Below are 25,096 nucleotides of genomic sequence, written 5' to 3' on the forward strand. Positions count from 1 at the left end.
TCTAGTGGGAGATGTCCCTGTTTGCTGCAGGGGGGTTGGACTAGATGGCCTTTAAAGGTCCCTTCCAACCCAACACATTCTATGATTCTATATAACAGATCAGGTCCTGTTACTGATACACATGACTTGCACTAAACACAGCATCAAAAGGTGTCCCAGAGACTTTTAAAGAGAAATCTCCATTCCCATCCCTGCCATTTGCCCCAGAAAATTCTGCAAGCTTCATTTCCACAAGGCAGAAGAAATGCTTTGCCTGGTTCCTCTGTGTCTGAAAGCCATGGGGAAGGATTTGCACGGAGAGCATCACCTATGCTTGAAATCAAGTAATTCCATGAAGTTTTGGGGGGCTCTTTAGTCGCCTGGAGTCTGGTATTGTACCAATCCCATCAGAGACTGCTGGTCCCACTTTTCCTCGCCCTCTCCCTCCAACCACCTTTGTGAGATGCTGTGGATGAGTTGGCTGACTACGTAGAGATGGGAAATTAAATGGCTGTGCAAACTCCCCTCCTTTTTCTCCTCCTCCCCTGATCCACACCCTTATAGAAGAAAAGTGTGAGGAATGTTGTATGGCACTCAGAGGGTTTCTGAACTCCCTCCTTTATGAACAGTCTGTTTTGATCTCCATTGAATCAGAGAATCATAGAATCACGGAATGGTTTAGGTTGGAAGGGACCTTAAAGATCATCTAGTTCCAGCCACCCTGTGGTGGACCACACCTTCTACTGAACCAGGTTGCTCAAAGCCCCATCCAACCTGGCCTTGAAATAACAGGCAGTACAGGCACCCAAAATGAAAGTCACTCAAGGGAGTTATTTAGATCCTTGTTTCCTACTGTACGGTCTGTGGGATAGGAGGAGTGAGCAGGCAGAGACAGGGACCCCGGCCATCGCTGCTGGCATTCACTGTCGCTCTTGAAATCTACAGAAAGACCCTGAGGTGTGTTGAGCCTAATGCTCATGTGCAGGTCTCCACCAGCTATCTATGCAAATATTTGCAGGGTCAGGACCTGCCTTTTTGGCTGGGAGGTGGCTTTCAGGGGGTGAAGGAAAGTTCATACCCTTCAGCTATAACTTCTGGTTCCTTTTTCTCTTGGTGATGGTGATCCTTAGATTATGAACTCATTTTGCATGCACAGTTTTGCCTCAAAAAGAGGAGAGAGCTGGAAATATTCCCTCTGCCCTCTAGAAAATGAGAGTATGATGACATTAAGAAAGCAGCATCTCAAAGCCAGAAATACTTCCCCTCCTCTCTCAGTTGGCCCTCATTCAGTAAATTGCCATCATGCATGCATCTATTTTCACTTGGCGAAACACAAAAGCATAAATCCCACAAAAGGCAGCTGTCCTCAACCCAGTTCTTCCACTGACTAGGAGCAGGAGCTCATTTCTTCCTCTCTCCTTAACCACAACTGATTAAGGATATTAAGGAGTTTATTACTTCCTAATATAATCTGCAATGATTTACATATGTTGCATTATTCTCTGGAGCGGGCAAAGCTCCCCCGTGCCTGCGAAGCAGGGTGCAGTGTTGCTGAACCCCAATTACACTGTATTTGGTGCTTTATTGGAGAAGAGGTTCCAGCTGGCCCTTTAATAGGAAGATGCATTTCATCCTTAGTTTTCAGATACCTTATAGTATCCTTTCCACTGGGAAATTAAGCAGAGACTCTCCATATCCAATGCAGCTGCTTCTAGTGTTAAATTAAACTGCTGCTATTACAGTAAGCCGTTGCTGGAGCCGAGTTGTGTTGTTCCTTAATTGTTTATGGCTGTGGATGTGAGCCAAGTAGCAGTCCTGTAGTGGCAAACGCTGGAGATATGACCTGGAAAACAGATGTTTGGGCCAAAGCCAAGGTGGTTTCAGGAAAGACAGCGAGGGAGAAGCAGGAAACCAGTTATCTGCCTGATTTATTGGACAGGGTGAAGAAATTCACCCCAGGGCAGAGTGCTCACATGAGGCTGGTACAACAGTAAACTCTGTTTTTAGCTAGCTTTTAGCCAGCTTTTACAAGACTTATATGGGCAGCTGCTGATTTGCTAGCACTAACACTAGGTGTGCCAAACCTACGTGCTTTGCAGCTGGGTAGAAAATTCTTGCCAGTTTGCTGGTGGCTGCAGAACATCTCATGCAGTGGACTGGTTTATGTGAAGTCCCAACATAAATCTTTTCGATCTGATACAATGCGAGGGATTTTTTGAAATGTAAGGGCTTGAGGAATATGACCAAAACCAGATCTCTGCAGCGGAGGTGCTCCGTGCGAGCAGATGATCCCCAGGCATTCCCCTTTGTTCTCAAAGGAGAGAAACCAGTTCATCACATGCTAACAAACAGAGGCGTCTAAAATGGGTCCAGTTCATGGTCTGAGGGTGCCAGTTTCTCTCTGTTCCTCTCTCAGGAGCCCAGGTAACTGCCTCACATGGAGACAGAGGTGGTGTAGACATGTAGGATTAGGTGAGATCTGTCCCACCCATGTTTTCACAGAATCACAGGCTGGTTGAGCTTGGAAGGGACCTCTGGAGGTCATCTTGTCCAACTTTCCTGCTCAACAGGGCCACCTGGAGCCAGGACCATATCCAGATGGCTTTTGAATACCTCCAAGGATGGAGACTCCACAACCTCTCTGTGAAACCTGTTCATGAAGTGCTTGGTTGCACAGAGTGAAAATGAAATATTGCACTGGAGGGAAGGGAAGGGGTGTCCAGCATTTAAGACTAAGAAAAGTTTTAAATGCCACTGTTGAGGGAGTGGACCCACAGATCTGAACAGGTATTTTGTAGCACATCCAACCAGTAATTTTTGGAGCAGTGATGTGAATATTTAGCAGAGCAAGACGCTTTCACGCTTTTAACTATGTTGTAACTACCTTGATTTCATTGAAATGCAATGAATGCCAGGCTCAAACTTTTAGCCCTAATTTTGTTTCTTTAGTACTTGAGCCAATAGTGTTAGTAGATTTTAATTCTGATGAGTGATCAAAAAACCTTTGACTTCCTTTGGTAACAGTCCTGTTCTTAGATGCCCAGCATGTTGACTAGTAATTCTGGCTAGCACCCTGAGTTTTTAAAGAGGGGTTTTGAAAGTCCCGGTAAGGGAGTGCTTACAGCTCTCCCTGCTCTCTCTCTTGCTCCCATCCATTGAACAATAAGTTCTTAAAGCCAAGGGTGTGGGAATGGGGGATTTGGAAGAAGATACACAATCTTCTTTAGCCCAGCAGTCACCAGAAGTATTAGTGGAGTATGGTAGAGGTGGAGAGAATACATCTCTGTTCACACAAAGAGGCACGATGCAGATGTTTTGACTGCTGGCCCGAGTCTTTGGCTCTTGTTAGCTTTCCACACTGATGCTACATTGCACAGACAGAACATGAAACTACTTGGATTTCCGTTTCTGCTGCCGGAGACCCTTTGATTTGTTTTTCGTTTTGTCTTTAGACTAAGTAGGCTTCTTATTTTTTGAAACAAAGGAAATGGCTAAACAGTTGCATCAAACAGAATAGGGAAATATATACAGATATATTTCTTCCTGTTAAAGAGATTTTTGCCTACTTAATTTGATCAGATTTCTCTGCTTCCGTTAGCCCAGGCAGAAATTTTAGCCTTTTCGTGCCACGGACCACTCATAAACTATTCACTGTATTATTGTGCAGTGCCACAAATTCCCGTCCTTACGGAGCTACCTGTGCTGGAATATCTAAATGCAAGTCATTTTCCAGAGCAAGTTCATCAGGCACTTGGCTAATGGGTTTCTGAAATACCCTCCAGAGATATGCTGCTCTCATCCAGAGGAGAACAGGATTGTCCTAATCTCTTGCATTCAAGTGCTTTGCCACTGACTTCTGTAAAATTGCAGAAGTGCTGGTGTTTTCCCAGTTGAGGGCAATGCCAAATGAAGAGGTCCTTGGACAGTCTTCAGAGCGGGTCTGATAGCTGCTGGTGGCCCATGATCTCTGCATTCCTAGGGAGAAATAGTAGACATGAGCCATAGGATTTTTTTCTCTCTTTCCTTCCTAGCCTGTCTTCCCCACAAACCTGATGGTTTTCTTCTCTTTGAAGTGCAGTGTCCAAGAGGGTTTATGAGTCTTTACTGTTTTCCTGAAAATTCAGCCTGGTTGTTAGCTAACTTCCCCAGGAGCTCAAAGGGGAAGGAGAGTCTTCCTGTGCTCTCCATTGTATAGATTGGCCTTATGTAGGGTGACAAATTTAGGGGAACCTCCTGGGAAACCTCCCCTACTGAAATCTCTATCAGAGAATAGCTGCTGTTGTTGCATGGGCCATCGGTTTGCCAAAGTGTCAGAAAGCATCACAGTGTGAATGCTCAGTGCTTCTGAATATTCAGTCCAGAATAGTCGTTGTTTCAGTCCCTGTGCTAACTGTAGCTGCTTGTCTTCATTTTATAAAACAGGAAGAAGCAGAAGTTCTCACCATATCCAGGATACAAGCAAAACAAGAACCTGCTGCAACCTCACCATGTACTAACAAAAAGGTCTTCTGACTTTTACGGTCGCCCTAGACTTTGACACAGGGGACTGATGGAAACTTGTTGCTCCACACTGTTGGATAAGAGAGAAGACATTCAAGCAAGGGGCAACATCTTGATTTCTCAAGTTTCCCTCTCTCTTTGATGGTCTTGCCTCCTGTCTCCTTGAACAGAGAGACCAAGTTTTAAAGTCAGCCCAGCCAGTGGAGCAATTATCCTCTTTCTTTCGGCTGAGAAAATCCTTTCCATGTTGTACACAACTGTGATGAAAAGATAAGCCCCTCTAGCCAGAGACTGAACCTGTCTATCAGGAAAATACCATTTACAGGTAAGAAAATGCCATTCCCAGCAGTGAATCTGGATCTTCGTCTGTGTGAGGCTAGAGAAGCTGCCCTTGGGATAGAGCATTTTGTGTGTAAAAAGGAGAAGAGACTTTGGCTGCATCCCACACGACAAGTCATTCACATTTTTGACATTGTAGTTGAACAATATATTGTTGTCAATATACCTGGCAGGTAACAGCTGGTGACGGGACTCATGTCTTTTAACTTTGGTCGTCCAAGTCATAGACATCTGCAGCTGAGTTCAGAGTGCCTCTTGCTACCTTTTAGCTAAAAGGGGAGCCAGGAATGACATGCTCAGAAGTTGATATAAAAGTTGTGTGGTAAATCTTGGTCCCAGATGGCACAATGATGGGCACCACCCATAGCAGTTAATAATTTCTGGTTTCACTAAATCTTCTCTCTGGAAGCTCTGAAAGAGCCTGCAGAGAAGACCAACCCAAAGGCTTTGTTGTGTTTCCTGGCATCTTGATTTTATATGTTTCTGTTTTCAGCTGCTTAAAATTATCCTGAGATCCATTTTTTTTTTTTTTTGGCTCCACTCTCTACACAGTGTGGTTCATATGAGCTGAACTTTCTCTTTATAGCTTCACTTATGAATATGGGTCAGCACCCAGGCAGTTGAATGCCCGAGATCATTTCCATGGTGTATATAAATAGTACGCAGTTATTTCACAGTTTCATGTTCAGCTTGCAGGCTTCCAACAGCCTTGTATTCCCGAAACCCTTTCTATTCTCATAGCATTGGGGTTCTTGAACGCGTGACTCAACATAAATTGCAGCAGAGGTTATCCCAGCCAAGAAAGTCCCGATTTGGCTTCTGTGTATTGTCATTCTTGTTCCCGACAGCTGGCGTCAAGTCAGTAGTAGTCAAAACTGCTGTTGTGGGTCTTTCCAGCCCTGCGATGAGTTCAGCTACGTGGTTGAGCCGGCAGCTGAGTTACGCTACCTTATGCACGTTAAGCAGCGCTGGGTCAGTCCATCATCTTGCGAGACAGTGGAGGAAGCCAGAGAGTCTCCAGTTGGATGGATAACTAACGGCCGGCGTACCCCTGTCCGACGGAGATAAGAGGCTGGTTAAAACCAAGGGAATTTTTAGACTCTTCCCAAATATCGCCTGTCTTTTGTTTGACACAGGACTTGTCATGTCTCCTTTTCTGCGTATTGGTTTATCCAACTATGACAGTGGCCCTTACCTGCCATCCCAGGGGGAGGTGATTAACCCTTACTGCGCAGTGATGGTTAAAGAAGCTGTGGAGTCAGGTAAGTGGGGGTTGTTCAATATGCATGTGAGCTTTTATAAGACCTGTGCGCTTTACTGTGTCATTTCTGGTGTGTTGGAAGCACATCGGTAAATGTTTATAATGGATCATGAAGTGCTTTTTGTGTCTCAGCACAGTGCAAGTTTGGGTTTGGCATGGCCTGCAAGACAACCTGATTTTAAGGTAATGCCCAACAAATCTATGTCTTCAATTTGGGGTTATTATCAGCTGAATTACAGGTCCCAGCATGTGACAGAGCAGATGAGCTGAGCTGTATAGGGTTTCACTTTTCTATGAGCAGTTGTTGGTTTGTCAGTGAGACACCAGATGGATGAAATCTGGGTGTCCTAGAAATATCCTGGGGGGGCTGTCTTTGTTTGTCACATCTTTTGAGGAACTGACAGGTCCAGCAACTTTCACCGTTTAAAAGTAATAGCTCTCAAACAGCCTCAGTCTTTGCAGAGAGAGTTAATTTCTCCGTGTAATTGCTGTACTATGTAAAATGTTTGAAAGCGAAACCTCCTGCTAAGCTGTTTTTCGTGTCTGGGAATACGGATTGTTGTGCACTTTTTCTGATTGAACAACCCTGATGAGTCCTCATTGGGAGAACATTTCTTATACGTCTTATGCATTAAAATAGTCCCAGCGAGAGGATGAAAAGTTCTTCAGTTCTGCTTTTCAAGAATCATGAAGATCAAGCCCTTCAGTGTTAGGGAATTCCTCATATTGGCTGTTATTTATCTTAAATCTTTGATAAATTCCTAACTTGACTGCTGTGATTCTTTTAAGTTTATTCAACCCAAAAATACCTTTTTATACCTTGAGAAACCCCATTACTCTAACATCTAGAGGATGTTAAAGTAGTTTAAAAAAAGAAATTTTAGACTTTTAAAGCAATTCATTATTTCATTTTTTGTTTGCCTGTTTGGTTTTTTTTTTAAAAAGAGTCAGCTTTTATCGTATTGAACTTTGTCTTGTCTTAAATTAAACTTTATACGATTCTGGGAGTTGTGGTGACTGGTAAATTCAAAAGGAAAGAAAATACTGCATGACAAGATATCCCTTAGATCTCCCTTTTTACGGAAAATATGTCCTATTTCAGCTTTGTGCAGAGCTGGGCTCTTCGTTTTCATGAGGCCTTTGAAAGCCAAAACACAAATTGAAGTCTTTTGTCAGTTCAAAAGTGAATAAAATACATTTGGTCAGCACAGGGCTATATTTATTTCTCTTACACAGAGCTGAAAGCATTTTCTGGCACCTTACAAACAAAAATGTACTAATTAAGGGATATAGTTCTTGTGCTCCTGAGAGTCAATAATAATAATAATAATAAAAAATACCTCTACCAACAAGAAATAAAAAAATGTGTTTGGGGGAACTTTTTGCCATTAGTGGGATTGAATATAGGAAAAATGACATCCTTCTGTTGGAAGATTTCTGTTCCCTGAGGTGTAATAGCACTCGTCTAGCCATTGCTCAGAGCATGGTAGGGCATCCAGAGGGACTCCTCGTCATGTCAGTGATAGCAGCAGGAAACTCCCGAGACTGATTCATCTCAGACTCCCTTCTTAGGGTAGGTTGAATCACCCTTGGGAGGTGTTAATCTGCTGCTGGTAGAGGGTGTCTAAGGGTGTGTAGATGGCTAACCTTACCTTAAGGTGACTAAGCCAAGGTGAGGCCATGGTGGGATCCATCTCCCCTATATCTCCAGTCTACTTCAAGTATAGCAATATCTGAGCTAGTTGTCTACCTTTGTGTCACAGCCCAGAGGAACAAACAGGGATTTCTGTGGTGGGATTCATCTCATCTTGAGGAAGACATCCATAATGGGCGTGATGAATCACACCCTATGGAAGCCCAGTGCTCTCCACTGACTCTGAGGGCAATTTAGACAGCCCACTCAGAGCTACACGTCTGACATTCAGTGAGATAAGCCCAACACTAAATGCCAGAAATGCTTTCAACGTGACCATCCCGAGAAGCTGTCATGCTCAAACAGCCTCAGAGAAGGCAAAAGGCAATGAAGATCTCAGGACATAAGATGAGGGGTAATGGCTTCAAGCTGGAAGAGGGGACGTTTAGATTAGATATCAGGAAGAAATTTTTCATTCTGACAGTGGTGAGCCCCTGGCCCAGGTTGCCCAGAGAAGCTGTGGATGCCCCATCCCTGGAGATGTTCAAGACCAGGCTGGATGGGGCTTTGAGCAACCTGGTCTAGTGGGAGGAGTTCCATGCTACTCAATGGTAATAGGATTTAAAAAAAAAAAAAAATGTATATTGATGTCCTGATATGCAAATTTTGTCTAAAGTGGCATGGCCAAGGAGCAGGAGTGAATCAGCTGCAAAGCTCTTAAGAGATGGAGACGGTCCTGACTCTCAGTCTTGTGCTCTGACATATGGCCATTAAGATTCCTTCAGGGCAAATGATTGCTATAAAGCAGTGAGTGCAGAATGCAGGGCAGGACGTGCCTAAACCCAGAGCTGAATCCAGGATAGATCCAGTCCCAAATTCCTGCAAGCTCTCTGCTGGAACCGGTTTGGTAGATGACTCTGCTCCAACTTTTGCAATGTCCTATTATGGGTTGAACATATGCCCTGTTTAGCATCAGCAAAGTGCGAGGGGTTTTTTGTTTGTTTGTTTGTTTTTTTACAAACAGAACAGTGGTAGATGATAAATGCGTTCGGTTGCCGAAAAAAGGGAGTTTGACTCTGGCTTTGGGTTCACGCTAAAGGCTGTCCCTTGTCAGCCAGCTGTGAGAAGTCATTGGGACAGAGGTCCCCAGGGGTCTGGAAGTAATGCACATCATCTGTGGACACAGGAGTGTCACAATAAGGCCACCCTAAAGAATTTCAGAAGCTCAGGAAAGATCTTGGGGCAGCCTTTTTGTTTTTTTCCATTTGCTTATTTTTTGACCCTGGTATTTTATGATATAATCTCTAAAAAAAAAAAAAAAAAAAACCCAAAACAAACAAAAAAAATCACACCACACCTCCATCCAGCTACAAGTGTTATAGCAATTTCAGAGATCATAGGCACCTCTGAGGTATAAAAAAATCTGCCCTTTAAAAATGGCTTCTGCCTTCACAAGCCACTGGCCCGATGCCATTTCACCACCTGTCTCGGTGACATTTGCTTTATGAAAGATTCTGCTCCATGGTTGAACTCAGCAAGCCTCCAGGAAAAGTGCTCCCAGCCACAGTGGAAGCTGCTGCCCGAGCAAAGACAGATGCTATTTTATTTTTCAGGAACCCAGGGTTAGATTAATCCCTGGCGGAATTCCACAGACGTCAGCGGGGATGTGCTGGGGGTAACTGTCTGATCCCATATATTGGCCAGTTCGTTCACATTCCAGGGTTTGTTTATTTAAGCTGTATGTTTTTTGGAGCGCGATGCAAACCAAGCACTTGTTTTCCAAGTGCTGTGTTTTATGTCCATGGAGTTTCACGGATGTAGCAAAGAAATAACGGTCCTTACTGGGATTTCTGTTCTCCGTGATGCTGGGAAGTTTATGTCTGATTTTTATGTCTGATTTTGTCTGCTTTTGTTGAAAGAGCACGTTGTATGTATATTTGCAAGCTTGATGGGTATGAACTAAGCCTGCAGACAATGAGGTCAGTATGTGAGTGCCTAAATCTGTGTACGTGAAAAGACAGTTAACTGATAGAGGCAGATTCACCTTAGCTTGAGGTGCTCTGACCTTTGGGGAAACTGAATTTGAACCTAAGATTTAGCTGCTCAAGCACTTGCCATACAGGGCAGGACAAGGATAAGAAGTGATTTTACAGGGATGATCTCTGCTCAGTTCTACTATGTCACCAGTGATGATGGTCCAAGTGGACCATAGCTCCAGTGGAAGTTATGTGATGGAGTCCTGTGTCCAGTTCTGGGCTCCCCGGTTCAAGAGGGACGGGGAACTGCTGGAGAGGGTACAGTGAAGGGCTACCAAGATGATGAGGGGACTGGAACACCTCTCTTATGAAGAAAGACTGAGGGATTTGGGTCTCTTCAGTCTGGAAAAAATTCGACTGAGGGGGCACCTTATCAACACTTATAAATACTTAAAGGGTGGGTGTCAGGAGGATGGGGCCAGGCTCTTTTCAGTGGTGCCTGGGGACAGGACAAGAGGGAATGGGCACAAACTTGAACATAGGAAGTTCCACCTAAACATGAGGAGGAACTCCTTTCCTGTGAGGGTGGCAGAGCCCTGGCACAGGCTGCCCAGAGAGGTGGTGGAGTCTCCATCTCTGGAGACGTTCCAAACCCGCCTGGACACGTTCCTGTGCCACCTGCTCTGGGTGACCCTGCTCTGGCAGGGGGTTGGACTAGATGACCTCCAGAGGTCCCTTCCAACCACTACCAGTCTGTGATTCTGTGACCCAAGTGCAAAACTACTTCCCAAGAGCCAGGTGTTGGCTCGTGGAGTAAAATTTCAATGAGTCAATATTGGTTGCAGGATCCTGCATGGCTCTCCTCAGGAAGCTGCTTTCTCAACCTAAACTTATCCAGTGAGTATAGTTTACGTCAGTGGCTCTGGCAGTTGTTTCTCCTTTCATAGGAAACCAGTGTACCTAGTGGTGAAGGGAGATTTTTGTTATAATCTCACGGCCCTGATATTTGTTCTCTCCCCAGTAAACATTCTCTCATTTCCCGAGACGAATATTACACACTCAGGAATCCCTGTTTCCTTTTTTCTCCTCACCTGCCTCCAACAACTTTGGAGCTTGTTTACCAACTCTAATCCATCCTGGAGGTTTGATACAAGCTTCAGAAATCCCTGAATTCCAGCTTGTGTAAATCAAAGCTGAGCAGAGGACAGAAACCTGAATTAGTCCTCCCATCTAGGGAAGGATTTTCTCCAGCACGTGTCACATTCCAGGGTATCGGCTGCATGGGCTTTTCCAGCTGCATGGGATGAGGGAAAGGCTGGGATTATTGGAAATAAGAGCAGGGACTTTAGGAGACAGGAGTTGTAGGTCTGCTGCTCACACGACTGCTTTTTATTCTCTTATATCTCCAGCTTCAGCATTTGATGGGCTGAAAATTTGCAGAGGGCAACTGGGAAATAGAGTTTACCTTGAGTGAGCATCTGAGACTTTTACAGGGCTGTATGAATTAAAACAGGCTGTGTGAAATAAAACCGGCTGAGACTCTTTTCAAAGAGAACTTAACTAGAGATAACTCTCTGCAAGTTAATTCTAGGCCTCAGAGGTGCCCATTTTTTACCCATGACCACTTTAAGATGTGTCTGCTGTGGAGGAAAAGGAATTAATGGATGAGGAAAAAGTGCAGGAAAAGTTTGGTAGGTTGAAAACTCTACATCACTGTGGATGTGGTTGCAGGTCTGCAAGAAAGTTCATCCCAGAGTTAGCTGAGATGTAGCAACTGACTGGATGTGTCCTCCAGCTGAACCTCCAGCAGCACCTTCAGTGCACCCAAGTTTTGTGGGGATTGAAGCAAACCAGTCTCATTTTGCATTGTCGCGGGACGGGTGATAGATGTAGCTGGTTATCTGGGATGAGATTCCCTTGGTCAGATGTGAGTATCTTTGGTGTCAGAGTCTATGTTTGAGACCTACTTAATAGAGTTAATGGAGTCAAGGATGGAAATTATCTTTTCTAAGGTAGATGTCCCTATTTGATCAAATGAACACACCCTGACTCCATTGATTTATATTGAATATATCCTCTTCACTGGCTCCGAACAGAGCCAATGTTCAGACAGCTCAGATATGGGTATACATATTGTAGACACCTAAAGTTAAGCAAGATGAATCCCATCCTAGGTTTCACTTCACATAATCTCCTAAGACACTCTAACGTGGTCCGTTACACACTATGCCAGGAGAGAGCCCTTAAAGTGGGTAAATAACACAGATCTGTCTCAGGAACTGTAGAGTGGTGGCCTTAGCGCAGATAAGAAGCAAGTCCAGTCAATCCAAATCACTTCTTGTTGACAGAAAATGGCCAAGTGTACGTGCAAAAGAAGCCCACCATGTACCCACCCTGGAACAGCACTTTTGACGCCCATATCAACAACGGCAGGGTCATGCACATCGTTGTCAAGGACAAAAGTGCCGAAATGGTTTCAGAGACCACAGTGGAACTCAAGGTGCTGGCGGAGAGGTGCAAAAAGAGCAATGGGAAGACGGAGATATGGGTGAGCATCGTTACCTCCTCTTGCAGGATGTGATGGGGAGCTGCTGTGGGGCAGGGGAACACCTTGTGTCCATGCCAGGCTGTGACTGGAACCAGCAGGGCAGGAGGAATGGGCTGCCATCCAAAGAATAACGTTTTGAGTCTATTTGGGTATGTCTTGAAGGAAAGACTTAATATCAGAAAAAAAAAAAAAAACAGAGCATGGCACATTTGTATTACCTGGTGCTGTTATATTGAAACATATGCCCTCTGTTAGCAAGGATTCTGATTCACGTGCCCAAGTATCCATCTTCGCTTAGGAAGCCCATTGGGAACAGATGGTAATATGAGTGGCTAAATGTGAATTATTTTATCTGCTCTGGGGAAAGAGCTTTAAAAATTTAATCTGATATCAAGTACTTGATGCACAGTTGCCTGACTCAAGAGCTATGCCAGAGGAACTCCTTTAAAATCACTGGAGTTATAGTGGAGTAAATTTGAAGTAACAGCCTTCTTAAGGATGCTAAATGTAAGGTTGTGTTCCCTGGTAGTCCAAGCAAGAAAGTTCTTAATAATAGTCTTTAACATGTAGTATTCTGTAGCCATGTCATGAATAAAAATAAAGTGGAAAGGCATTTGGAAAGAAACTAATTTCCTAGAATTTCTTTTTTGTTTTATTTCTCATGCCAGTTCTCGGGCTATGCTGCTTGGGTTATGCAGAGGGTAGAAAAATCAAAAAGGCCTTGGTCACTTAACAGACCTAAGAGCAAGATTTGGTAGAGATTTGCACATTTAATACAAAACTTGGAAGGAACTGAGATACTTAGGGATGGAATTGAAAACGAAAAGGCTCTGCTCAGCATCACTCCAACCCCAGGCTCCAAAGCAATGGGAGGCAGCAGTCTGATGAGGAGGAGAGGGGACACATAGGCTGGGGTGCTTCTTGCTTTTAGCAAGAGTAACAGACCCAAGGTCAAATGGAGTTGGGAGATCCCGGTCCTGTTGTGTCCCAGCCTGGTAGCAGCTCCCGAGATCTTCTGTCCACTTACTGCCCGATACAAGTCACAACCTAGGGAGGGTGGTCCCAGATATCCCATCCTGCAAGGGTCATGAGGGGAGAAAATAACATTTTTCTTGCTTTTATGTGCCTGGAAAGTGCTTCACCTGGAAGGGGGAGGTAACCTTGTTCAGACTGTGCTGGAGGTGGATGGGGGAAGGCACAGTTGTTCTCAGGCTGAAGAAATCCTTGAATGTAGGCCTCCCTATTCCTAGGGGAGCGGATCCAGATTTACAAAGGCACCTATGGATGGGGGTTCAGATAGGTGGGAATTTCCAGGTCCAGTGGGAAGGCCCAAAAAATGCCTGAGCAAGCTTGTAGCATCACTCACATTGACTGAAATGCAAGTGAGATTTGCAGAACCAAAATCCTAAAAGATTTCAGCATCTTTTAAGTACCTAAATTGGCTGGATTTTTTTCAGGGTACTCCCATTTCCCCCTTGCAAGATCCACTGAGAATGACAGGTTGTCTGTATAGATAATGCTGGTCCTAATCTGGCGTCTAAAAACCTGCGTGCAGCTTCTGTGGTTTAGTCACATTTATCTCTTGTGTCATGCCGCTCCAAGAGTTTGATAAGAGGTGATCTAGCCTCCTCTCTCTATAGTTGCTCCTACCCTGCCTTGTTGTCCCTTGCGGGTATGGGTAACCCAAAAATTAACGTTCATTGGCATTCGTCAGTTCCCACTGGGAAAAGGAGATAGCTTGAGTCATCTGAAATGATTGTTGCTTCTTTGAATGACTATTTTATGATTGCACTGGTCTTTTTTTCTTGTTTTTCACTTATCTCAATCAGCTAGAACTGAAACCTCAAGGCCGAATGCTGATGAATGCAAGATACTTCCTGGAAATAAACGGCAAGTGATTTTGTTTGTTAATTGATAGATGTGATTTCTGGTTATGTGGGGCAGACATGGTGTCTTCACTGAAAGCAGTGCCTGTGTTATTACTGATTTATTCATAGGAACTATCATAATGGTTGGAAATGAACATGGCAGAAAAGCAATTTTTATTGTATGGTGGGGATGAAGATTGACTGTTCCTCTGTGATTTGCAAGGCAGATTTTGGTAGATTTTTCTCATTACGCTGAGTAAGATGGAATAGATACATAAGGAGCCAGTTTCCTCTGAAATCATTCTACTTGTATATATGCATGCAACATGTGCCACGGTGTGCATTATAGGGCAGATGTAAAGGCTGGGATATAATTTACGATTGACAACACCCAAGTATACGTCTTAGTTGGGCTTTTAAGATCAAGAGCAATCTAGGCAAAACAGGAAAAGAACCTGATCAAATTCAGAGTTCTGCTGCAAGGCGAACCGAGTCATTCACTGGGCTCCACTGCCTGGTCCAGCTCGACCTCCAGGGATGTGGCAGTGGTTTAGTCACCCTGGACAAGGGACACACCGTCATTTACACGTCATCACTGGGAACCAAATCCCACCTGCAGAGTTCAATGTCCACGTGAAATGCATTTCGCTTTGTTGAAGACAGTGGGTTGCAATCCAAATGCTCAGTCTTACTCTCCTGTCTTTGATGCCCAAATTCTTGCTGCCTTTCACAGATGTGGGGTGAAGCTGTATGCTGTAGGTATCTAGAAGAACCTTCCATTTATAGAAATACAGAAGTATTGTAAGCAGCTAATAGCATGTCCATACAGATATTTTCTTCATCCATTCCTGCCTTTAATATAGTATAGGCTGTTGTTGCCTCCTTATATGTTATAAGATATCAGAGAGGCCAAAGTATAGAAAGTGTGAGTTGTGTTTGTATTACAAATAACGAGATCAGCATCAGATCACACAGGGGGGCAGTTTCCACAGAATAACTATATAACTTGCTGTGTAATGCATGAGTAAAACAAAACAGAGACTGAGTGTGAGATATTATGTGCTTATCTAGGTTTCTAGACACAAGTACATATATAAGTGCACATGTGTGGGGGTATGAGGAGAGGCTGAGGGAGCTGGGCATGTTTAGCTTGGAGAAGAGGAGGCTGAGGGGAGACCTCATTGCCCTCTACAACTCCCTGAAAGGAGGGTGCAGAGAGGTGGGTGTTGGCCTCTTCTCCCAGGTGAATAATGACAGGACCAGAGGAAATGGTCTGAAGTTGTGGCAGGGGAGGTTTAGATTAGATATTAGGAAGAATTACTTTACTGAAAGAGTGGTCAGGCACTGGAACAGCCTGCCCAGGGAGGTGGTGGAGTCACCATCCCTAGAGGTGTTTAAGAAACGCCTAGATGTGGCACTTCAGGGCATGCTCTAGTGGCAGAGATTGTAGGGGTTTGGGGTTTTTTGTGTGTGTGTATGGTTGGACTCGATGATCTCAAAGGTCCTTTCCAACCATGAAGATTCTGTGATTCTATGTGTAGTCAGAATGGGTTTGTTTGCTCTTCTGAAAGGTTTGAATGTGAACTGTGAATAATGGCGTGGACACAGCAAACCGCAAAGCAATTGTTGGCATGGAAAAATAACAAGAAAAAGAAAATCCGGGGAACATACATACATGCTTACTCACACGCACACGTACATGCGCACATAAAGGATTCAGTTGAATACCCACTTATATATATATCTACACACATGTGTGGTTTTGTGCATATATAGATAAATATTAATTTTTATGTAATTAGATCTTTTTTAGGGCATGATTCTTCAGTGCTATACAAAGTTAGAATTTTATGTTTAACCGCAAATTATCTCTCCTTGGGAAATTTCTGGTCTGCATTTCAAAAGCAGCATTATGAATATTCAAGGGAGCTCAGAGTCCCAAATTTAAAGAAATTTTGGTATCCCTGTAGGAATGATAGATTAAAAAAAATCCAAACAAGCCTTGTGTGGGTTTCAGAAAATGGTATTTCTTAAAAATATTCTTTCCTGTGAGCGCATCATCGGCTTCAGTCACTTAGTATTTTGTCAGCTGCATTTTCTTAGGGTGCCCAATCAGGACAGGGTACCCTAACAAATCTTCTGTTTCCTTTCCCCCAGATGCAAAGGACCTGGCTGACTGTGAGACTGAAGGCTTTTTCTCCTTGCACCAACGCAGGGGAGCCATCAAACAGGCCAAAATCCATAATGTCAAGTGTCACGAGTTCACGGCCACCTTCTTTCCACAACCCACTTTCTGCTCTGTCTGTCATGAGTTTGTATGGTAAATGAAATCAGATCTATGCATTTTCCCCTTTTAAGAGACCAGTTCTGCTTTTCCAGTGAATATCTGTGCTCCTGCGGTCGGCAAAGGCAGCCGGACTGGACCCTTGGCATCTTACATGTGGAGTTATTGCATTACTTGTAACTGCAACTGTGAAAATTCCCTTTATTTTTTGTTTATTTTTTATAAATGTTTTTGGTTTTGGCCAAATGCACAGACATTTCTCATCAGCCCAGTTTGCTGTTTGGCTATTGTGAAATTCAGAATGTGAATATGTGCTGAAAAGGCTGTGAAAACCGCTGAGAATCACTCCACAGTTAGATTGAATGAAGATATTTAGATTAGAGAAGCATTATAAAGACTGATAAAAAGTAAAGGTGTTTTATTCTGTTTCTTTCATAAACGTTGCTCCCCTTTCTTCTGTGGAGGCTTTCAGAAAATTCAGAATTAACCGTTTCTCTGTTTATTTCAGGGGTCTGAATAAACAAGGCTATCAATGCAGACGTAAGAAACCTTTTTGTTTTTTTTTGTTACTATCATTTTTTACTTGATCTTTTCTTAAGGCATTTTTTTATTAACACCATGACATACTTTTTCTTTCAGAATGTAATGCTGCCATTCATAAGAAGTGCATTGATAAAGTAATAGCCAAATGTACAGGATCAGCAATCAATAGCAGAGAAACAATGGTATGTATTATTACTTGTCTGCTTTTAAAAAAACTTGGGTGTCATTCAGATCTCTCCTCTATCACTGTAAAACAAATTCTGATGAAGCAAAAGGTGCTACTGAACTAAAAGCTGTGTGATCTGATCTGTGCCCTTTGTTTTTTACGTTCCCAGTGGTTTCATTACCTCCTACTTGTGATCTACCCAAATGCAGCCACTGAATAAGCAGTTGCTGAATCAGAACTGACATTTTTCTAATGGATGAAGTACAGCTCAGAGGGAAGTGAGCAACATGAGGTGGAGATTTACTGGAGGAAATTCTTCACTATCCGATGTTAGGGAGGATGTCACATTGAGTTTTCAAAGCAGTATTTTAACATCCCACTCTCTCTTATCTGAGATTTCCAAACAGTCAGTGGAAAATCTAGTATCTCCACTATTGTTTATTTTATTTTTCTCGTATCAGTTTATAATAAACCTCTTTTGGAGGGCAAAAGTGGAACTTTAACTCTTGATAGAACTATTCCCTTTTTCTTAATTATGTCCCATAGCTTCTGTTTGCTTCCAGTCCCATCCTGGCTCCCGCTCTCTTTTTACAGTGTTTAGACATGAGATTTACCTCACCTGTCTTCTGACATCTGCAGGGTAGAATTATCCAACTTTGTCATCACCTTTGACTCCCTATATCCCAAAAGAAGAAAAATAGGGTCTTCCAAAGCGCGATTCATGAAAACTAATGTTGACATCCATTTCAGGATGGGATGAATAATTTTTAAAAGTACCCCTGTTCTTCCATTGAGCATTAATGGACTCTGGGTGCATAGCTGAGATGCAAGCAGCTATCAGGTCAGATAAATCAAGCCCAGGTATTAAATTACCCAGTTCCCGCTGAATTCCACAGACATCATGTATCAATATTTGCCTTTGTTTATCTGAGTGATAGTTATAGGTAGTTTTTTCTTGATGGTCATACCCAAGCATGTCAGTAGAAATCCCATCTTCTGTGGTACAAGCCTGGGGGCTGTTGGTTTTCCATGCAGAGCTGAGGTGGAGAGGAGTGAATTGCCAACACGGCTTTTCTCTTGCAGTTCCATAAAGAGCGCTTCAAGATTGACATGCCTCACCGCTTCAAAGTCTACAACTACAAGAGCCCGACTTTCTGTGATCACTGCGGCACTCTCCTCTGGGGCCTTGCACGGCAGGGACTGAAGTGTGATGGTGAGTCCCTGATGTACGTGGCACAAGCTGAGCATGGGAATGTGCTGTTGTCTTTACACGGGTGTGATCTGAAGAGCCAAATCTCATTTGGCACACTTCTCTACAAGCCCTGTATGAGATGGCATCCGGGGTGGTGAAGGAGTGGTCAAGAGAACCATTCTTCAAGGAGGATCATTCTTCAAGGACGACAACTGTCAGGATACAGAAAGATATGTGGTCCATGAGGCTGAAAAATCACTTCCCGGAGAGGCAAAGAACATCTCAGTGACACTGCTGGTCTTCCAAAATCACTCCTAGTATCAACTTGCATGCTCTATTTCCACTATCAGATGGACCCAAGACACTTCACCATCTTCATAATCCTATACCAACAGGGAGAGCCTATTCTGTGGTTATGGTTTGTCTCTGAGCTGATAAACTGTAGAGTTTTGGTAACTTTAGCTGCAAAGGCTAATGCAACCTTTTGCCTAGAAGATATAAAAAAATTTCATCTCTGTAGAGAACCAGAAAACGACCTGAGTGCCATCCTGTGAGACATAAATGGTGCCCAGGCTTTGAGCTGTTTATGTGGCCGATCTCTGCCCTTGGCCAACAGCAGCACATGTTCCTGCCCAACCTGATGCCAAACCCTTTACAGCCTAGATGTCCTTTGCTGTCCTGACACCTCTTGTTCTTTCTTTCAGCATGTAGCATGAACGTCCATCACAAGTGCCAGACAAAAGTAGCAAACCTTTGTGGAGTTAACCAGAAGCTAATGGCTGAAGCTCTGGCAATGATAGAGAGCACCCAGCAGGTAAATACTTTAAGTCTTGAGTAACTTGGAGAAAGGAGGATCAATTGTTCAATGTTTGTTTCAGTGCAAGAAATAAGTGCATTAAGTCACTGTGGGTAGCAAGTTGAAAGAAAAAAACTAGGAAATGGATCCTTCATAGAATAGGTAGTTAAGCTCATCTCAGCACTTTGTGGAGGCCAAAAGTTTTCATGGGTTCAAGTGACAATCTCCAGTGTTCATAGAAGAGAAATCCTTTCAGGAATAACACAATTATTAATTCTGATAATAGAAAAGTGCTTCCTTTGAATTGGGAAATCTCTGAGCTGCAAATCTCTGGAGATAGGGAGAATATTCTCAGGAGATGACTTTGCATGCCTGCACTCTTCTTATATGTTTAACTGGTGTCTGCTTGACCCCTGTTGCAGATGGAACATGACCTGGATGGACGCTTGCTCTGATTCAGTACAGTTGTAGTTACATTATGTTCCTAATTGAGGTTGTGTCCTGTGACTCTGATCTGTTTGGAATGAAACTCCCAGGGTCATGGACTCTTATGAAGAGACCTGGGCCTTGGGGAGAGGGTCTAGATACTACAGTCATATAAACAACACTGTATGAATACAGAAAATTGCATTAAAAGAAGGAAAATTTGCTTGTTGTAAGCCCAAAACCATATCAGAATTTAGAGATTCTAGTTCAAAATCAGGATTGTCAGGATGCCTCTCAGCTCCTCAGTAACCTCAGAGAGGGACAAAATCCATAGGTACCTAGTTCTCCATATTTAGGTTACTTGGTTATCTCAAGGCAACACCTTCATCCATACAGCAGGTGCTTTTCCATCCGTATGTTCCTAAGGCGCTATCTACCAGGTTTAGCTCTGCATATTTCTCACCTTTATGTCATAGGTAGTGCTGTCAAACCTCCAAAGAGGATTTTTTTCTGCTCTTGCTTCTCTATTTCCTGTTTGCTGCCTCCCTACAGTTCCTTGCACTGTATACCTGGAGTCACCATTGAGAGGCGAAAAGGGTGAACACTAGATACTTTCCCCAGAATACTCTTCTAATCTCCAGGGATTTAGACTTCGGGGACTTCTTGAGCCATAGGTGGAGTCTTAGTGTTTAGTAGCCCTCAGAGGAACTATCTTTCATGCTTTTGTCTTATCACCCTTGAATCCAGACAAACTCTTTCCTTCTGCAACATCCTGGTACAAGGAGTCCTACACGGTGACATCCAGACTCTGTGCAGGGATGAGGCTGCAGCATGCTCAAGCCTCTAGTGTTTTTCCAGATTTCTCTTCAGAGGACTATTGGGAAGGAAGTTTTTAATTAAAATGCCCTTTGTGTGGATAGCCAAGGACTCAGACCCCTTTCCAAAATAGGGGATCTCTATACTGGCAGGACAGAGAGCTGTTAACACTCCCACACGTCTCACAGAAGACTGTGGTTTCCTCTAAGTTACCAAACCCTTAAACATTAGGTACAGAGATGCTCTTCTCATAAGCAAAGACCTCTTCTCGATCTTGGCTTCTGTGACAGTCACACTCAAGAATCATAGAACAGTTTGGGTTGCAAGGGACCTTAGAGATTATCTTGTTCCAACCCCCAGAAGCCAGTGTCTGTAAGCTCAGAACATGACATTTGGCTCAAAAGTAATTTGTTGTTTTCTGGAATGCAGGCTCGCTGTCAGCGTGACACTGAACATATCTCCAGGGATGGACCTCTTGAAATTGGCTTCCCAGTTCCTGTGAAGGAGGTAACACCGCTTCAGGCATTGCCAGCATCTACAACAGGAAAAAAAGGTAGTTTCCCCTAGTGATATGGAGCAGTAGGCTTTGTTAATCTTTTTGTTTGTACATGGTTAGGTGGAGGTGACAAGGATGGTGAATTTATTAGCCATTGAATCTTTCATGCATCTTTTCAGCCCTTTCTCATCCCAGGATATCAGAGCTTTTCCCAGCCACATCACTTGGGCATGGCAGATACCCTAGATCTCAACCTGGTTCCTTTCCTTTCTATAAACCAGCAATTCCCCCATGCCACCCATGCCATCCCAACATCTGGTGACATGAGACACCAACCACCACTCATTCAGCTTTAAACTCTCTTTCTGACCTACTACTTGAGCACCTCATACCTTCACCGGCAATAATCTATTTATTCCCTTCTTGGGACTCGTAGACTATAAAATCTGAGAACTTTAAAGAGAAACCAAGCTCTAAACAGGAGATTGGGAGTCCTTCTGATCACCATGGCCAATTCTCTTTCTGATTTCATATTTTTGGGTGGGGGTTTGAAAACCATTTGCAGGTCCCCACTTCATTCACCCAGGAGATGATCTACAGCCCTACAAGAGAAGACATTTAGGAGGGTGAATGAGAGGTTGGGGAAGACCATTGGTTAACAGACCTTAGACAAAGTTACTGGGGGATAAGTGACCTTAAACAAAAATTGCAGTCTCCTGGGGAGATCCATTATTTCTCTGCATTGTGCCTGAGTCACAGAATTCTGGATATTAGAAGCAAAAATGTCACCATCTTTCATTAGACCCATGTGGCCCACGTAAAAGGCCATTTCAGGACCCCTCCAGCTTCAAGGTTCATGATGCCCCTCCAAGAAGTGTACCATAACTGCAGCAGACCTGTCATGGCACTGACACAATGCTTTTCTGCCTTCCACAAGCTCTGAAATGCATCTACCAGAAAGGGGAGGGGAAAAAGGAACACAAGTGCATCAATATTTAAACCTAGCAAGGACTGGGACAGTGGATCCTCAGCTCCAACCCTAACCAAAAGTCAAGCTGAGACCCCAGGCTCCACCATCATCCACTTTCTCAATGCAAGTCAATACTGCCCTGTGTGGAGATAATATCCTGGAAACTGGACCTAGGGCAAAATGTGAGAAGGCACCAGTTAAAGCACCAATTAAAGCATGGCAGAGCCACATTATACCAGTGCTATGGGTTTGGTACTGTGCAGCACCATGCTACCGAGCTTCAAAGGCTGGTTTTGGTAACATCTGAGCTAAGGGCATAGTGCTCTTTGGCCCCCAGGGGGAAATAAATGGTGTCCCCGTCTGAGATTATTTTCTTTCTTTTCTACAAGTAGGACTGGCCATGCTGATGTGAATCTGTAAAGCCCCAAATGGTTTCACATCTGGTTTAGCTGTGGGTTTTTTTGTCTGCTGAGTAGTGTTTTTGCTGCTCATCAATTTAGGACAGTACAGCAAACATGCACTTGAGTGCATGGGATAAATCCAGCTAGGGACAGGATCTCTTAGAAGTTCATGTGCATCCAAGTGAACGGAGTATTGAAGCCACTCTGAGTAGTTCCACTCCAGGACAGCTGGAGTACTTGATCAGAGCCTCACATTCAGAGCAAGGACCCAGTACGGAAATGCTGTCCCATCTGTTTCACATGCTAGCTTTGGCAAGAGTCTTGAAAGGGCCTCAAAGAAATGGGACCACATCATAACAGCAACCAGCAAGTAGGAATGAGGAACACAGGTGGCCAGAAATGAATGGTTTAGTCATGTTTTTCTGCCTTAAAACAGAAAGACAGATGGAGTTTGTAAAGTGGGAGTAATGCTACTGAAGGAGGTGGAGTTACACTGGAGTAAAATTTCCTCCAGAGAGAAAACAATGTGTGAGCAGAGGCAAACTACTTAGTAGATGTGGCCACCACATTTTCATTTATTTGAAATATCCTTTTAAAGCTCTAAACACAATACCTGCAAGTGTTCTGGGGATTTTCTGACCATTTCCAGGGGTTTATTTGAATGCTTTGATGTGTGTTGCAGAGCCACAGGGCATCTCCTGGGAGACTCCGGTGGAGAGCACAATGAAGGGGGAGTCTCTAATAGAGTCAGACTTGGGACAACAGCCCCAGGAGCAGGAAGAGCACCAAGTGCATCTAAAACTAACCATTGAAGATTTTGTCCTACACAAGATGCTGGGAAAGGGCAGTTTTGGCAAGGTAAGCATCAGGGGACTAGATGCCACTGCATAGCTCTGCATATTGCTTATCATGGCACTATATAGCATGTGGTTTGAAGGCCACTTCAGAAAAAACATCTCCAAGCCCTCAAAGAACCCTTGATCTGGCATGGCCGAGTCTTGAATCCAGTCTTCTCCTTGCTTAAGATGAAGATTCTCCTTGCTTAAGATGAAGATTCTCCTTGCCCTTCCCTCTGCCCCATGAGTTTGCTGTCTTATGAGCACCCATGGCGAGAGAGGAAAGCAGCCGAGTGAAACCTTCTGGGCAGGTTGACAGGGCCTGGACATCCACAGAGAGCTGCTGGTGGGAAAGATCTCTGTGCTGTCCCCCTTCATGCAGCTACTCCTGAGCAAGCTCAGAGGGAGGCGGAAGCATTAGCTGAAAAGTTGAGTGTGGATCACCTCCCCTGTCTAGAGCAGCGGGTCCCCAGCTGGGAACGTTAACTGCTCTTTCCCAGCTCCGATCTGTGCTGGAGCGTAAAGCAAATTTTGCAGCAGCCAAGAATTTGTACTTTTGAAACAAGAACCACCTGTTTTCAGTGGATTCATTAATCTTGATGAATTGTGGATTGTTCCTCCTCCTTGCAGATGTCCCCTGGAAGGGGATTCGTGTTACTCAGTGCCAGCGCAGAGCTGCATGAAGCAATTTCAGAGGAACTCACCATTGTGTTTTCACAGCCAAGAAGGAGAATGACTATCATTATGTATCACATTGCTCAGATCCCAAACCTTTCCAAGGTGGAAACTGTGCCTTAAAGAAAGGGCTGCTTTTTGCCTGCTAAGTGAGCTGGAGCAATTGCTGCAGCCAATTCTTAAACTGGTGAAATATTTGCTGTGTTGGCTTTCCAAAACTTGAAAACACTTGGCGTGTCTACACTTTGCCTGGGAAGCACAGCTGAGACATCCGAGTTAGAGCTAAGCCAAAATACCCCAAACTCTACACCCCAGACTAACCTGGACTCAAGAGCGTAGATATCATAAAAACATTTACATAGGAAGGAGGAGATCTCTGGAGGTCATCTAATCATTAGGGCAATGAAGCTGGTGAGGGGTCTGGAGAATAAGTCTTATGAGGAACAGCTGAGGGAGCTGGGATTGTTCATCCTGGAGAAAAGGAGGCTGAGGGGGGACCTTCTCGCTCTCTACAACTACCTGAAAGGAGGGTGTAGAGGGATGGGGGTCAGTCTCTTCTCCCAAGTAGCAGGTGATAGAACAAGAGGAAATGGCCTCAAGTTGTGCCAGGGGAGGTTTAGACTGGATATTAGGAAAAATTTTTACGCTGAAAGGGTTATTAAGCATTGGAACAGGCTGCCCAGGGAAGTGGTTGAGGCACCATCCCTGAAGGTATTTAAAAGACGGGTAGATGTAGTGCTTAGAGATATGGTTTAGTGATGGTTTTTGTCAGAGTTAGGTTGATGGTTGGACTAGATGATCTGAAAGGTCCCTTTCAACCTAGGCAATTCTATGACTCTATGATTCTAATCCAAACTGCTGCTCAAAACAGGTCTAATCAGATAAGGTTGCTCAGGGGCTTGTCTACTCAAGTCTTCAGTACCCCATGGAAGCAGATTCTATACCTTGCTTCAGCCCCCTGGGTTAACATGGACTCTCCAAGCTTGCAAACATCTACATCTCTCTGCAGTGCACCATGTGGGTGTGAAGAAGATGGGCTATTTCATGCCCTTCGGCAACAAACCTCGCCCACAAGTTTCCTGTGTAGGTGTTGCTCCTGACGCCCTTATTTGCTTGGAGCAAGATTCACTTCCCCATAAAGGGGACAGGGTGTGCAGATCTCAGTGCCTGAGGTGTCTCTCCGGCTCTGGGAGCTTGAGGGCCAGACCCATGAGGAAGCCCCCTCTGCATGAGGTCTAGCGTTGCCTACCTGCACCTTGGAAGTCACAGCACAAGTCCCAGATATACCGCGTTCCCCAGTTTTCCCAGGAGGGCAGTGCCCTGCACAAAAACAAGGTCAAAAAGGGTGCCTGCAGCATCAGGACTGTTAGCATTTCTGGTCATCCACTGCA

General features: G+C 44.1%; 1 protein-coding gene across 1 annotated transcript in view; it reads left to right on the top strand.

The window, feature by feature from the left end:
• Window positions 1-25,096, top strand: part of PRKCQ (protein kinase C theta) — a 68,753-nt gene that overhangs the window by 16,871 nt on the left and 26,786 nt on the right. Inside the window, exons 2-12 of the mRNA XM_054224461.1 lie at window positions 4,402-4,804; window positions 5,955-6,080; window positions 12,037-12,236; window positions 14,066-14,126; window positions 16,262-16,424; window positions 16,897-16,928; window positions 17,028-17,113; window positions 18,181-18,310; window positions 18,994-19,103; window positions 20,757-20,880; window positions 22,877-23,052. Coding sequence (XP_054080436.1) covers window positions 5,963-6,080; window positions 12,037-12,236; window positions 14,066-14,126; window positions 16,262-16,424; window positions 16,897-16,928; window positions 17,028-17,113; window positions 18,181-18,310; window positions 18,994-19,103; window positions 20,757-20,880; window positions 22,877-23,052 — 1,200 coding nt within the window. The 5' untranslated portion in view covers window positions 4,402-4,804; window positions 5,955-5,962. The remainder of the gene's footprint in view (window positions 1-4,401; window positions 4,805-5,954; window positions 6,081-12,036; window positions 12,237-14,065; window positions 14,127-16,261; window positions 16,425-16,896; window positions 16,929-17,027; window positions 17,114-18,180; window positions 18,311-18,993; window positions 19,104-20,756; window positions 20,881-22,876; window positions 23,053-25,096) is intronic.

The sequence above is a fragment of the Rissa tridactyla genome, chromosome 1, assembly GCF_028500815.1.
Source record: "Rissa tridactyla isolate bRisTri1 chromosome 1, bRisTri1.patW.cur.20221130, whole genome shotgun sequence".
Taxonomy (NCBI): Eukaryota; Metazoa; Chordata; class Aves; order Charadriiformes; family Laridae; genus Rissa; species Rissa tridactyla.